Source organism: Lolium rigidum, chromosome 5 (genome assembly GCF_022539505.1).
Source record: "Lolium rigidum isolate FL_2022 chromosome 5, APGP_CSIRO_Lrig_0.1, whole genome shotgun sequence".
Taxonomy (NCBI): Eukaryota; Viridiplantae; Streptophyta; class Magnoliopsida; order Poales; family Poaceae; genus Lolium; species Lolium rigidum.
Genome location: NC_061512.1, coordinates 170,140,292 through 170,155,660, shown reverse-complemented (window position 1 = coordinate 170,155,660; position 15,369 = coordinate 170,140,292). Strand labels below are relative to the sequence as shown.

The following is a 15,369-nucleotide window of genomic DNA, read 5'->3' as shown; positions in this document are numbered from 1 at the left end:
GGCTATGATTATGATCTCTTGTAGATTATGAAGTTAACTATTGCTATGATGGTATTGATGTGATCTATTCCTCCTACATAGTGTGAAGGTGACAGTGTGCATGCTATGTTAGTACTTGGTTTAGTTGTGTTGATCTTTCATGCACTCTAAGGTTATTTAAATATGAACATTGAATATTGTGGAGCTTGTTAACTCCGGCATTGAGGGTTCGTGTAGTCATACGCAATTAGTGGTGTTCATCATCCAACAAGAGAGTGTAGAGTATGCATTTATCTATTCTGTTATGTGATCAAAGTTGAGAGTGTCCACTAGTGAAAGTCTAATCCCTAGGCCTTGTTCCTAAATACTGCTATCGCTGCTTGTTTACTTGTTTTCTTGCGTTACTACTTGCTGCGTTACTACTGCTTGTTTACTGTCCTGGGCAAAGCACTTTTCTTGTGCCGTTGCCATTGCTCATACTTATTTATACCACCTGTATTTCACTATCTCTTCGCCGAACTAGTACACCTATTAGGTGTGTTGGGGACACAAGAGACTTCTTGCTTTGTGGTTGCAGGGTTGCATGAGAGGGATATCTTTGACCTCTTCCTCCCTGAGTTCGATAAACCTTGGGTGATCCACTTAAGGGAAACTTGCTGCTGTTCTACAAACCTCTGCTCTTGGAGGCCCAACACTGTCTACAAGAATAGAAGCTCCCGTAGACATCATCTTTCTAAAACCACCATGAATAAAATGAGAACCTCCATCAGTCATAATATATCTAGGTACTCCAAATCTAGGAAAAATAATATCTAACAGCATTTTTAAAGAAGTCTCACCATCAGCACTTTTTGTGGGTATAGCTTCTACCCATTTAGTAACATAATCAACAGCGACAAGTATATGAGTGTTACCTTCGAAGAAGGGAAAGGACCCATGAAGTCAAATCCCCAACAATCGAATGGTTCAATAACAAGAGTATAATTCATAAGCATTTCATTGCGTCTGGAGATATTACCAACCCTTTGACATTCATCACAAGATAAAATAAACTTCCTTGCATCTTTGAAGAGAGTTGGCCAATAAAAACCTGATTGTAGAACTTTTTGCACGGTTCTATCTCCGGCGTGATGTCCTCCATAAGCTCTACCATGACATTTACTCAATATCTCTTGTTGTTCATATTCGGGAACACATCTTCGCAGAATACCATCCACTCCTTCTTTATATAAGTGTGGGTCATCCCAAAAATAATGCCTCAAGTCATAAAAGAATTTCCTCCTTTGCTGAGCTGAAAAGGTTGGAGGCAAGTACTTGGATACAATAAAGTTAGCATAATCAGCATACCAAGGACTATCTCGCGAGCTCACCTTTATTGCAGCCAATTGTTCATTTGGAAAACTATCATTAACGAGAACAGGATCATAAGCAATATTTTCCAATCTAGACAAATTATCGGCAACGGGATTATCGAGCACCTTTCCTATCTATAATATGCAGATCAAATTCTTGCAAAAGAAGTACCCATCTAATAAGCCTTGGCTTAGCATCTTTCTTTGTCATAAGGTATCTAATTGCAGCATGATCAGTATGAATTATAACTTTTGAATCAATAATATAGGATCTAAACTTATCACAAGCAAAGACTACAGCTAATAATTCTTTTTCAGTTGTAGCATAATTTCTTTGAGCAGCATCAAGAGTCTTGCTAGCATAATGAATAACATTCAATTTTTTATCTACTCGCTGTCCAAGAACAGCGCCTACAGCAAAATCACTAGCATCACACATAATTTCAAATGGTAAGTTCCAATCAGGAGGTTCAACTATAGGGGCAGTTGTTAAAGCTTTCTTTAGAGTTTCAAAAGCTTCCTTACAATCATCATCAAAAACAAAAGGTACATATTTTTGAAGAAGATTAGTAAGAGGCTTTGAAATCTTGGAGAAATCTTTAATAAACCTCCAATAAAACCCAGCATGACCAAGAACACTACGAATACCTTTAACATCCCTAGGATAGGGCATCTTCTCAATGGCTTCAACTTTAGCTCTATCAACTTCAATACCTCTCTCGGAAATTTTATGTCCCAATACAATTCCTTCATTAACCATAAAGTGGCATTTCTCCCAATTAAGAACAAGGTTAGTTTCTTCACATCTCTGCAAAACTTTATCAAGGTTCCGCAAGCAATTATCAAAAGAATTTCCATAGACGGAAAAATCGTCCATGAATACCTCTACAATACTCTCACAAAAGCCATGAAAAATAGCGGACATGCATCTTTGAAAAGTAGCAGGAGCATTACATAAACCAAAAGGCATACGCCTATAAGCATAAGTTCCATAGGGACAAGTGAAAGTGGTTTTCTCTTGATCTTTAGTTTTAACGAGCAATTTGTGAAAACCCGAATAACCATCAAGAAAGCAAAAATGAGTATTTTTAGATAACCTTTCTAACATTTGATCAATAAAAGGCAAAGGGTAATGATCTTTCTTAGTAACCTTATTAACTTTTCGATAATCAATGCACATTCTATACCCTACAACTACTCTTTGAGGTATGAGCTCATCATTATCATTAGGCACAACGAGTTATTCCTCCTTTCTTAGGAACACAATGCACTGGACTAACCCATCTACTATCAGCAATAGGATATATAATACCAGCTTCAAGGAGTCTTAATACCTCATTTCTTACCACATCCTTCATCTTAGGAATTAGACGACGCTGAGGTTCAACAACAGGCTTCACATCATCTTCCATATTAATGGCGTGTTGGCAAATAGAGGAGGAAATTCCCTTCAAATCATCAAGAGTGTAGCCAATAGCACCTCGGTGTTTCTTCAGTATTTCCAATAACCTTTCTTCTTCAAACTCTGAAAGCTTAGAACTAATAATAACATGATATATTTTCTTATCATCAATATGAGCATATTTAAGATTATCAGGCAATGGTTTTAAATCAAAGACAGGATCTTCCTTTGGTGGTGGTGTTCTACCCAGATCTTCCACTGGTAAATCATGCTTAAGAATAGGTTGACGAAGGAAAATTTCATCAAGCTCATCTCTTTCTTCCCTAAAAGCTTCACTCTCACTATTCTCCAAATGTTGCTGCAAAGGATTACTAGGAGCAAGAGCAATAGATGCACACTTGTTCAACTTTAAAATCACTATTAGGCCAATCAATTTTATAAGGAGTTTTGGTAAATTTAGAGAAGTTAAACTCATAAGATTCACCAGCAAATTTAGTCAAAATTTTCTCTTTCTTGCAATCTATAATAGCTCCACAAGTATTTAAAAATGGTCTACCAAAAATGATAGGACAATATTTACTAGCAGCGAGAACCAAGTACCAAAAAGTCAGCAGGATATTTAATCTTACCACATAGAACTTCCACATCTCGAACGATACCAATTGGAGAGATAGTTTCTCTATTAGCCAGCCAAATAACCACATCAATATCTTCAAGTTCACAAGAACCAATTTCGTGCATAATCTCCGTGTAAAGCTCATAAGGAATAGCACTAATACTTGCACCAATATCACATAAACCATAATAACAATGATCACCAATTCTAACGAGATAGCATAGGAACACTAGCTTGCTTGGACTTATTAGGATGTGAAACAATATTAGAGGCATCTTCACGGAAAATAATATGACCATCCTCCACATTTTCGAGTCACAAGATCTTTAATAATTGCAACAGCGAGTTTCAACTTTTATTTGTTCTTCGGGTTCTATAGGTTTCTTTTCACTTTTATGAACCGCACTATTTATAACGAGTACTCCTTGATTTTAGCGAGGAAAGGAGTTTTTTCAATATAAGCTTCAGGAATAACATGATCAACTGTTTCCACTACAACACATTTATTTATAGACGAATCAATTTTATCTTTATACGGTTCATGATACTTATCAAAGTTCTTCTTAGGCAATTCATAATGAGAAGCAAAAGCTTTATAAAGATTTGCAGCAACTTGAGAATCAAGACCATAAGTAGCACTCATATTACGAAATTTATCAGTATCCATAAAAGCTTCAATGCATTTATAATCATAATTTACACCTGATTCTCTATCCTTGTCGTTCTCCCATCCTTCGAGTATTTTCTTGGATCCGATTAAGAAGGTCCCTTTTAAACTCTTCCTTGTTGCGTGTAAATGATCCGGAACAAGAAGTATCCAAGCAAGGTCTTGTCTTGAAAAGAAAGTCTTGCATAGAAATTATCAATAATAATATTACCAGGAAGCTCATGAATGGGGCATTTGAGCATTAAAGACTTCAATCTCCCCCACGCTTGGGCAATACTCTCTCCTTCATGAGGCCAAAAATTATATATGCGATTCCGATCTTTGTGAATCTCACTTGGAGGATAGAACTTAGAATAAAACCGGGGCACAATATCATTCCATTCAAGAGAATCCCCATTATCCAGGAATTTATACCAATGCGCCGCTTTACCAGACAGCGATATAGAGAATAGTTTCTTCCTCACTTAATCCATAGCAATACCTGCACACTTAAATAAACCGCATAATTCATGTAAGAACGATAAATGATCTCCGGGGTGGACAGTTCCATCCCTGTATAACGGTTATCCACTACACGTTCAATAATTTTCATAGGTATTTTGTATGGTATTTCTTCCTTACCTGGTGCCTCATCCACTACCTTTGCAGTAGTAGTAGATTTCCCAAATAAACACTCAAGAGAAGATCTCTCCATAATGAATTATAGCAGCAGGCAGAAATAAAATCAGCACAAACAGTAGAAATTTCCCTTACCGATTCCACTTACCAATAGCGCTTCACTCCCCGGCAACGGCGCCAGAAAATAGTCTTGATGACCCACAAGTATAGGGGGTGTATCGTAGTATCTTCGATAAGTAAGAATGTCGATCCCAACGAGGAGCGAGAAGGTGTTGACAAGCGGTTTCGATGAAGGATTCACTGTAAATGCTCACGGACAAGTATTCGGGGGTTTTGATGTAACAGATGAATAAAGTACGAGTAAGTAAAGTGCGAGAGTAATAATTGCAGCGAGTGGCCCAATCCTTTTTAGCACAAAGGACAAGCCGGTTTGTTTACTTATAATAACCAAACGTTCTCGAGGACACACGGGATTTTAGTCTAGTGCTTTCGCTACATACGGCTAATTAATCTTCATTGTTTTGATAAGTGTTGTGTGGGTGAACCTATGCTAATGTACCGCCCTTCCTAGGACTAATACATACTTGTGATTATACCCCTTGCAAGCATCCGCAACTACAAGAAAGTAATTAAGATAAATCTAACCACAGCCTTAAACTCTGAGATCCTGCTATCCCTCCTGCATCGATATACCAACGGGGGCTCAGGTTTCTGTCACTCCGGCAACCCCGCAATTGGCAAACGAGTACGAGATGCATTCCCCTAGGCCCATAAAGGTGAAGTGTCGTGTAGTCGATGTTCACACGACACCACTAGAAGAATAACACCACAACTTAAATATCATAACATTGAATATTACTCAACCATACTTCACTACTAACATTTAGACTTCACCCATGTCCTCAAGAACTAAACGAACTACTCACGAGACATCATATGGAACATGATCAGAGGTGATATGATGATGAATAACAATCTGAACATAAACCTTGGTTCAATGGTTTCACTCAATAGCATCAATAACAAGTAGAAATCAACACCGGGAGAGTTTCCCCTATCAAACAATCAAGATCAAACCCAAATTGTTACAGCGGTGACGGCGTGCAGCGGTGGAGACGGCGGTGATGATGATGAAGATGATGATGATGGTGATGGAGATGATGTCCAGCTCGATGACGGTGACGATGGCGTCGATTTCCCCCTCCGGGAGGAATTTCCCCGGCGGATCTCGGCCTCGCCGGAGAGTTCTTTTCTCTCCGGTGTTCTCCGCCCGCGCGAGGCGGCGCGTGGCTCTTCGCGATGTACCCCTGGAGCTTTGGTTTTCGGGACGAAGGCGTACGCGAAGAAAAGGAGGCGAGAGGGGGCTGTGGGCCCCCTCCTCACAGGGCGGCGCGGCTAGGCCTTGGGCTGCGCCGGCCTATGGGGTGGGCTCACCTCGGGCCCCTCGGCTCCCCCTTCTGGCTCCCTTCGTCTTCTGGAAAAATAGGATTTTTCATATAATTTCCGTCAACTGTTGATCTTCCGAAATATTGCATTCGACGGCGCTTTTTCCGACGGAATCCGACTCCGGTGCGCGATCCTCCAATAATCATGAAACATGCAAAATAGATGAAATAACATAAGTATTATCTCCAAATATGAAATATATCAATGAATAACAGCAAATTATGATATAAAATAGTGATGCAAATTGGACGTATCAGTCCCGTCTGGCTTCTCGTCGAATATAAAGGGAATAATAAACATGTCAGAGAAAAAGTTTCAAAACCTAAAGTCTCATGACTGCCACGTGATTATGACACAATTACTTCCTGTTGCATTGAGGGGGATTCTGCCGGAAAATGTTCGAGTACCCATTATGAAGCTATGTGCGTTCCTCAATGCAATTTCTCAGAAGGTGATCGATCCACTTACTCTACAAAATTTACAGAAGGATGTGGTCCAATGTCTAGTCAGCTTCGAGTTGGTGTTCCCACCATCCTTCTTCAATATTATGACACATCTCCTAGTTCACCTGGTCGAAGAGATTGGCGTTCTCGGTCCTGTATTTCTACACAACATGTTCCCCTCTGAGAGATTCATGGGAGTCTTAAAGAAGTACGTTCATAACCGTGCTAGGCCAGAAGGAAGCATCTCCAAGGACTACGGAACAGAGGAGGTCATTGAGTTTTGTGTTGACTTTATTCCTGACCTTAAGCCGATCGGTGTTCCTGAATCACGCTATGAGGGGAGACTGCGTGGAAAAGGCATGCTAGGAAAGAAATCAACAACGTGTATGGACGGACATTCTTTCACTCAAGCACACTACACAATTCTACATAATTCCATCTTGGTGGCTCCGTACAAAGAGGAACACAAGGATATCTTACGCTCTAAATACCGGAGCAACGTGAAGATTGGATTGATGGAGAACACATGAAGACTTTCGGCGGTTGGTTGCAAACACGTCTCATGAATGTCACCCATGACGAGCAGCTGTACTTGTTGGCCAAGCAACCATCTTCTACTATATCGACTTTTCAAGGGTACGAGATTAATGGGAACACATTTTACACTTTCGCCCAAGACAAAAAGAGCACCAACAAAAACAGTGGTGTCCGCTTTGATGCAGAAGATGGCAATGGGAACATGGTCACATATTATGGGTACATAGAGGAGATATGGGAACTTGACTATGGACCTAATTTCAAGGTCCCTTTGTTCCGGTGCAAATGGTTCAACCTGAAAGACGGGGTACAGGTAGACCCACAGTACGGAATGACTACAGTGGATTTCAAGAATCTAGGGTACGACACCGAACCATTCGTCCTAGCCAGTGAAGTGGCTCAGGTTTTTTATGTGAAGGACATGTCTAGCAAACCGAAAAAAGAAAAGGAAGGCAAGAGGACACATCATACGATGAGCCAAAGCGGCACATAGTTCTTTCGGGAAAAGAAACATCGTGGGAGTAGAGGACAAGACAGACATGTCAGAAGATTATAATAAGTTTGATGATATTCCACCCTTCAAGGTAAAATTGACCCAAGCATCATCTTAAACAATGAAGATTGTCCATGGTTGCGTCGCAGTCAGAAGAAAGGGAAACTGATGAAGAAAACTCAGAAGACTTGATAGGGATCATAACTTGTGTATCTCAATATGGAAATCAATTTTGTGTAATGATGTTACTATATGTAAGATATTAACAATGGAGATGGTTGGCTTGTTTTACTAGTTAAGTAGGTTCCACGGGCTTGCAGGAAAAAATTTCCAGGCGGAACTTCCGAATATGCCATATATAGGGCATGTGCACCAAGGGCATATTCGAGAAGTTCCGCCACGGGAGATTTCCCAACCCTTTCCCCAACATTGTTAGAGGAGATGGAGTCTTTCACGGGCTTGCGAGGAAATTTTTCCGAGGCGGAACTTCCGAAGATACCATAGGGCGTGTGCACCAAGGGCATCTTCGACAAGTTCCGCCACGGGAGATTTCCCAACCCTTTCCCCAACATTGTTAGAGGAGATGGAGTCTTTCACGGGCTTGCGGGGAAATTTTTCCGAGGCGGAACTTCCGAAGATGCCATAGGGCGTGTGCACCAAGGGCATCTTCGACAAGTTCCGCCACGGAGATTTCCCAACCCTTTCCCCAACATTGTTAGAGGAGATGGAGTCTTTCACGGGCTTGCAGGGAAATTTTCCGAGGCGGAACTTCCGAAGATGCCATAGGGCGTGTGCACCAAGGGCATCTTCGAGAAATTCCGCCACGGGAGATTTCCCAACCCTTCCCTCCATCCATGGTGATGAAACTCTCCATCCGGCCATGTTGGCTTGTTGAGCTGCTTGCCATGGCGTATCGATGATCCTTTTATAGGCACGGTGCCGCTTCTACATTCTCTTCTTCCTCCGACAGGGCGTCGTGCGCTACATGCTTTATCTCATCGAGCAGGGCGTCCTTATCCTGCCGACAGCTTTAGTACCGGTTGCACCCACCAGCCGGTACTAAAGGTTACCCACGCGTCCTTATCACACCGACAGTTTTGTTACATGACAGAAAAACCACCTTTAGTACCGGTTGCACCCACCAGCCGGTGCTAAAGGTTACCCACGCGTCCTTATCCCACTGACAGTTTTGTTACATGATAGAAAAACCACCTTTAGTACCGGTTGCACCCACCAGCCGGTACTAAAGGTTTCCCGCCTATTTTCTTCCCGCGCTTTCCACCGGTTCCCGCCTCTGTCTTCCCGCCATTTTTTCACTATATATATGTAGGCTTGGCCTCCATTTACATATCACATCTAGACTCATATCTCGCAAACCTCATCATTCTCTCCCATGGCTTCCATCGTATCTCTAACCCCCGAGAGGCGGAGGCGCTTTGCGCCTCGAACTACCCCTGCCCGCCGGGCTACCGCGTCCCGACCGGCTGGTTGCTAAGCATCGGAGGCGTACCGGTCCCTCCAGTCCCTCTAGGTGTGGCGCGCGAGATGGCCATCAAGAACCACTACTACTTTGAGCTCACGCCAGAGCAGTGGAGGAATCCCCAGTGGCATCCCGACTACAGCCCGACTTGGGAAAGCTTCTTCATCAATCGGCGTGAGAGGGCGCTTGCCAGGCACGAGGAGGGTGGCCCGCCTCCTTCGAACTTCAACGAGGCCGGCCGTCGGCTGTGGTGGCGCGGCCGGACTCTCCAGGGCGTCATGGCCTACCGTGGCCCCCGCCTGCGCTACCCTCAGTCCCAGCCCACGCGTGCTCACCCGCCGAAGTTCGAGTACCGCGACCCCGATGCCAGCAACGATGATGATGGCGACTACGATGACTACAGTGGCGACTACTACAGGGCTAGGCACGAGTATGACTGAATGACTCCAACAGTAGAATCTGGCCATGTATCTTTAATTTTCAGTTAAGCTATGTACTTTTAATTCGAGTTCAATCGTAATAAAAATTTATTCCCGCCCTTTCTTTCCCGCCTTTTTTCTCCCACGCGCAGCATCGTGGCGGGAAAGTTTCCCGCGCGGACGACGGGAGTAAAGAAAAGAAATAGAAAACAAAAAAGAAAAATAAGAAATAGAAAAATAAATAGAAAATAAGAAATAGAAAAAGAAATAGAAAATAAGAAATAGAAAAGAAAAGAAAAAGAAACAGAAAAGAAAAAGAAAAAGAAAAGAAAAAGAAACAGTAAATAAGAAATAGAAAAAGAAATAGAAAATGAACATAAAGGAAAAAGAAAAAGAAAAGAAAAAGAAACAGTAAATAAGAAATAGAAATAGAAATAGAAAATACAAAATAGAAAAAGAAATAGAAAAAAAAAGAAAAAAAAGAAACAGTAAATAAGAAATAGAAAAAGAAACAGAAAAATGAACATAAAGGAAAAAAGAAAAAGAAAAGAAAAAGAAACAGTAAATAAGAAATAGAAAAAGAAATAGAAAATAAGAAAAGAAAACAAACAGAAAACAAAACAGCAAAAGAAAAAAAGAAAACAAAAAAAATACATTTGGTACCGGTTGGTATCACCAACCCTTTCGTACCGGTTGGTGGTACCAACCGGTACCAAAGGGTCTTCTCCTCGTTTACACTTAGCGCGCGGGCCAAATTTCCCCCAAATTCCCCAATTCCACGCAGACGCACGCAGAGACGCCGCCGACGCCACCGACACGCCGCCGACGCCGCCGACGCAGCCATGCCGCGCAGCCTCGCCATCCGCCGCCGCCCGCTCGCCGGTGCCACAGCAGGTAACCTCCCGCTTCCTTCTTTCCCTCCTCTTTCTCTCTGCGAGCATGGGCACTCCACCCACCTCGTCGTCGCCGCCGCTCCGCCCACCTACGCTGTCGCCGCCGCTGCGCTGCTCCACACCTACGCGGCCCGCGGCCACCTCGTGAAGACGATGGCGTCTGCAGCCTCCCTCCCCACCACCCTCGCCAGGACCGGCCAGGTGGACGGCGCGCGCGCCCGGCCGGTGTTCGATGAAATGCCGCGGCGAGGTGGACGGCGCCGAGCGCCCTGGCCCTGGCCGCCACGGCCCCGCACGCCGCCGCGTCGCCGCGCCTAGCGGCGGCGGACACGGCCGCGAGCACCTCCGTGGCGTCGGCGACGGGCACCTTTGGCGTGGGCACGCGCTCGGCCTGGTTGGCGCGTGGCGTGGTTGGGGGCCAGGTCGCCGAGGCGGACGGGCGCGCCGGTGACAGGGCAGGTGGCGCGGCCGCGGGCGAGCCACCCCTCGAGGCTGTCCCGGTCGTAGGTGATCCCCGTGGGCGCCGTGACCGGGTCCTTCATCGGCTCGAGCGAGAGGAGCAGTTTGGAGAAGAGACTTTGCGGTGGCGGGAGAGAGTGAGTGGAGGAGAAGAATTAAGTATTTTGTTGGTTCTGGTTGGAGTCGGGGTGTTTGAATGTTGACCGTTGAACACGCAACGTTTGAATGTACGACTTCGGCGCCCGCGTCGCCCTCGCGTTGCGGCCGCGAGCGGTGATCCACCGGCGCCAACCTCGCTCGCAAGTCGCACCGCCAGAGGAGGAGGAGCGCCGAGTGTTAGGGTTAGGGTCCGTAGAGGTGCCGAGTCTGTCGCGGTGCCGCCGCGACATAATGGATAATGAAAGAAATAAAGAGGTACGAAAACAATATTCACAAATTTGTTTTCTTATCATAAGTTGTGCTGAGTTTCAGTAATAGTTGTTTCATTGTGTTTGAATATATATATATACACACACACATAGCTCATGTATTCATCTGTATCTTATTCTTTTATAGTTGGCAAGAAAGCGGAACAAGCTCTCAATCGATGACCGCTTCATAGCAATAGGCGCGGAATTGGCAGGATTCATCCTTCGGGACGTCATACCACCATTCGCAGAGTTCCACTATGAATGAAGATGTACATGTTACATATATAGTTGACTCGAAGAGTACCACTATGCTACATGTAATAGACATATATAGAGTACGCCTCGGAGAGTACCACTATGCATGAAGATCGATCTTCATGCATAGTGCTTCTTAATTTGCGATCTTATGCAATTACATGTGTGTTATATTATATGCACCAACTTGCTATGCATCATCTTGATCTTCATGTACTATCTAAACCCAAACGCGTTTCTGGTGCATCGACGCGATATGAAACAAACCGATATCCCTAAACCCCTCCAAAAATCCTAAAACTTCAATTCTCTGCCGCGGCAGAGATTCGTGCAAATTCCCTGCCGCGGGTGGGAACCTTTAGTACCGGTTCGTATTACCAACCGGTACCAAAGTTCCTGCGACCCTGAGCTCCCTGGTGGCCCACGTGGAGGCCCTTTTTATACTGGTTCGTAAGCTAACCGCACGAAAAGTGAGTCTTTAGTGCCGGATATTTTATACCGGTTGCTCAACCGGTACGAATGCCCCTCTGGAACCGGTACGAATGGACGTTTTTCTACTAGTGTATCCGTTTAATTTCTCTCGTAATTCATGACATTGAGTTGCAAGTTATTATCTTTAACCGAGAACTAAGCTAATTCTTAATCCGGTAAGATGACATTAAGGTAGGAAAGCCACGAGGTTTATGTCGGAAATGCCACACGGATCGGGCGGGGCGTCAAATAGAAGCACGCACGGACAGCGACTCCCCAAGGCAACCCTTTCACAGCAGAACACCGCGTTCAGCATGAGCGCGGCTGTCAGAGGGAGAAAAGTGAGCCCAAGCTGCACCCCTATGGAAACTTCGTAGAACCAGCTATTACTCGTACGCATCCAACACGCCCCTACTTTTGGCTAACCTGAAGGCTGAAGTACATCGACGACGAGCAGGACGACTAGCGCAGCTGGTTCCTGTAAGTTGCATATAAATAGCGTATGCGTTCTTTCCTGATCAGCAAGAGCTCTTGCATACACCGTTAATTTCATGGCCATGGCGGGAGCCAAGTTCCGCCTCCGCAGCTTTCCGTACATGCTCCTAGTCATATGTAACTGCCTTCCGCATGCCACCTCGCTTAGCTTCAATTACAACTTCTCCGCGCCCGGCGTCATCGCCGGCGCTGACCTCAAGTACTTGAACGACTCCATCCCCAGCCTCGACCGGATCGACCTCACGAACCTCTCCAGGAGCTGGAGCTCCGGCCGCGTCGCCCACGGGCAGGCCTTGCACCTCTGGGACGACAGGACCGGCAAGGTCGCCAGCTTCACCACCAACTTCACCTTCGCGGTCAAGTCCCTCAACGTGTCCAGGAGCCAGGCAAGTTCTAGAAATTTTCTGAGATCTTCTCCCTGTGAGTTACTACTATTATTTAAGAATCCTATCGCATGCAGGGTGATGGCATGGCGTTCTTCCTGGGACCTTACCCGGCGAGCATGCCGGCGGACGCGACCGGCGGCTTCCTTGCGCTGTTCAACAACCGCGGCAACCCGGCCAACACCTACTTCCCGCCGACCGTCGGCGTGGAGTTCGACACGTTCAGGAATGTCGAATGGGACCCCGACGACACCGTCAACCACATGGGCGTCAATGTCAACAACATCAGGTCCAAGGCGTACGCGCAGCTGCCTGACGGGATCTTCAATGGCGCCCTGTTGGCGTCGGTCAGGTACGACGCCGGCACGTCCAGGCTCTCGGCCATGCTGCGCTCAGGCAGCATGCCGGAGCTCAGTGCTTACACCGTCAGCGCGAACGTCGACCTAAAGGCCGCCGGTCTGCCGCAGGATGCGGCGGTCGGGTTCTCGGCCGCCATAGGGGATTTCGTGGAGGAGCACCAGATTCTTTCTTGGTCGTTCGAGTCCACTCTGATCGGTAAGTGGCTTCGAATATGTGTATGTCTGCCGTCGAACTTCTTTCACCTCTGCGTTCGAACTACGTAACTGGGGGCTTGTTTGGTTGCATTATTCCCTATGCTTAAACTTGTATCCAGTCTCTCTTGTTGCAACATATCATAATTGCTCACTTCGAGAGTTCTACGTTACTGGAGTATGTAGCAAGTTCACGGTGTTAGCACATAAAATTGACTAACTCCATGTGCTTATTTTACAGATGACAGAACCTCGCAGAGGAACAACACAGGTCTGTTAAACCAAGCCTTCTGTTACTGGAAGTTCACAATTCATCAATAGAAAATTACTAACTCATTATGCTTATTGACAGATGTGACAGATCCAAAGAGAAAAAACATAGGTCTAATAGCCGGGCTGGTATCCGCTGGTATATGCATATTCGTGGCCGTAGCCGCATGTCTCGTTCTAAAAAGAAAGGGCATGCACACCAAGCAGGCACCTGGTGCAGAGATCCCTCTCGACCAAGACATGGACAACGAGTTCGCGAAGGGGGCAGGGCCTCGGCGATTCAGTTACAGAGAGCTTTCCCGAGCGACAAGAGGATTCTGCGACGAGGAGAAGCTCGGCGAGGGAGGCTTCGGGGCAGTCTACCGAGGCTTCTTACACGAGCAGGGGCTACATGTGGCCATAAAGCGGGTCTCCAAGACGTCGAGCCAGGGGAGGAGGGAGTACATCGCGGAGGTGACCATCATCGGCCGGCTGCGGCATCGCAACCTTGTCCAGCTCGTCGGATGGTGCCACAACGCCGACGAGCTCCTGCTCGTCTACGAGCTCATGGAGAAAGGCAGCCTCGACGCCCATCTCTACAATTCCAAAAAAATGCTAACGTGGTCAGCCAGGTACAAGATCATTCTTGGGATGGGGTCAGCGGTGCTCTACCTGCACCAGGAATGGGAGCAGTGCGTGGTGCACAGGGACATCAAGCCGAGCAACGTGATGCTCGACTCGTCATTCAACGCCAAGCTGGGGGACTTCGGGCTGGCGCGCCTCGTCGACCACAGCTGCGGCGGGTACACGACGATGCTGGCCGGCACCAAGGGATACATGGACCCGGAGTGCGCGGTGACCAGCCGGGCCAGCGCCGAGACCGACGTGTACAGCTTCGGCGTCGTCCTCCTCGAGGTGGCGTGCGGTCGGAGGCCCGTCGTTTCGGAATTGGAGGACGAGAGCAGGGTTGTGCTGGTCGATTGGGTCAAGGACCTGTACGGGAGGGGCACCCTCCTCGACGCTGCGGACTCGCGGCTTGATGGTAACTTCGACGCACAAGAGATGGAGCGCGCACTTGTCGTGGGACTCTGGTGCGTGCACCCAGACTACGGCTTCCGGCCGTCCATCCGGCAAGCCATGAGCGTGCTCCAGCTCGAGGCACCGCTTCCGGTCCTCCCGCCGGAGGTGCCGGCGGCGATGTACGCGCCGCCGCACCGAGGGTATAGATCTAGCTATACATCGTCGACAGGGAGCTCCGGCACCGGCGGACGCTCGTCGACGAGTGACCGGTCGGCGGAGAGCCGTTCTTCTGCCCCTGGCGGAACAAGGAGGCCAGCGAGGACGATTGCGTCCACGACTAATCCGGCCCCTGGCACGAGAACGACCGAGCAGGTTGAGTCCACGCATCACACTTCCTAGCATGCGCGGTGTGTTCTGTTGTTCGTCAAGTCAAGCAGTGACTGGCTTGTGTTTTGCTTGGGAGATAAGTACACAAATGCTACCAGGAAGTTACCATTGAATTTCCATCTAACTCTGTCGTCTGCCTCTGTATCGTTCGATCAGTGTGACTCTTTTGTTCACTTCCGGGGTTTTCTGTGTTACGCGGCATCACTGTTGTCCACCCAGCAGTTCGTGAATTTATTTATTAGCAAGTTAACTAAAGGGCATCTCTAGGGCCGATGCATTTCAGACGTCAATAGTGACCACGTGTGTCCATTTGCATCGACACGCAGATATGAAATTGATCTTCA

At 46.5% G+C, this 15,369-nt stretch overlaps 1 protein-coding gene across 1 annotated transcript; it reads left to right on the top strand.

Annotated features, from left to right (window-relative positions):
• Positions 1 to 12,497: 12,497 nt before the first annotated feature.
• Positions 12,498 to 15,037, top strand: LOC124656688 (L-type lectin-domain containing receptor kinase IX.1-like). Its single transcript, XM_047195391.1, has 4 exons — positions 12,498 to 12,821; positions 12,896 to 13,373; positions 13,611 to 13,640; positions 13,722 to 15,037. The coding sequence occupies exons 1-4, from the start codon at positions 12,498 to 12,500 to the stop codon at positions 15,035 to 15,037; spliced, it is 2,148 nt and encodes a 715-aa protein (XP_047051347.1).
• Positions 15,038 to 15,369: the final 332 nt, after the last annotated feature.

Bases quoted from the DNA above. Each gene is read 5' to 3' on its own strand.
- LOC124656688 (XM_047195391.1), top strand. From the start codon at position 12,498: ATGGCGGGAGCCAAGTTCCGCCTCCGCAGCTTTCCGTACATGCTCCTA. The intron at 12,822-12,895 runs GCAAGTTCTAGA...TATCGCATGCAG, and splicing joins TCAACGTGTCCAGGAGCCAG to GGTGATGGCATGGCGTTCTT. The intron at 13,374-13,610 runs GTAAGTGGCTTC...CTTATTTTACAG, and splicing joins GTTCGAGTCCACTCTGATCG to ATGACAGAACCTCGCAGAGG.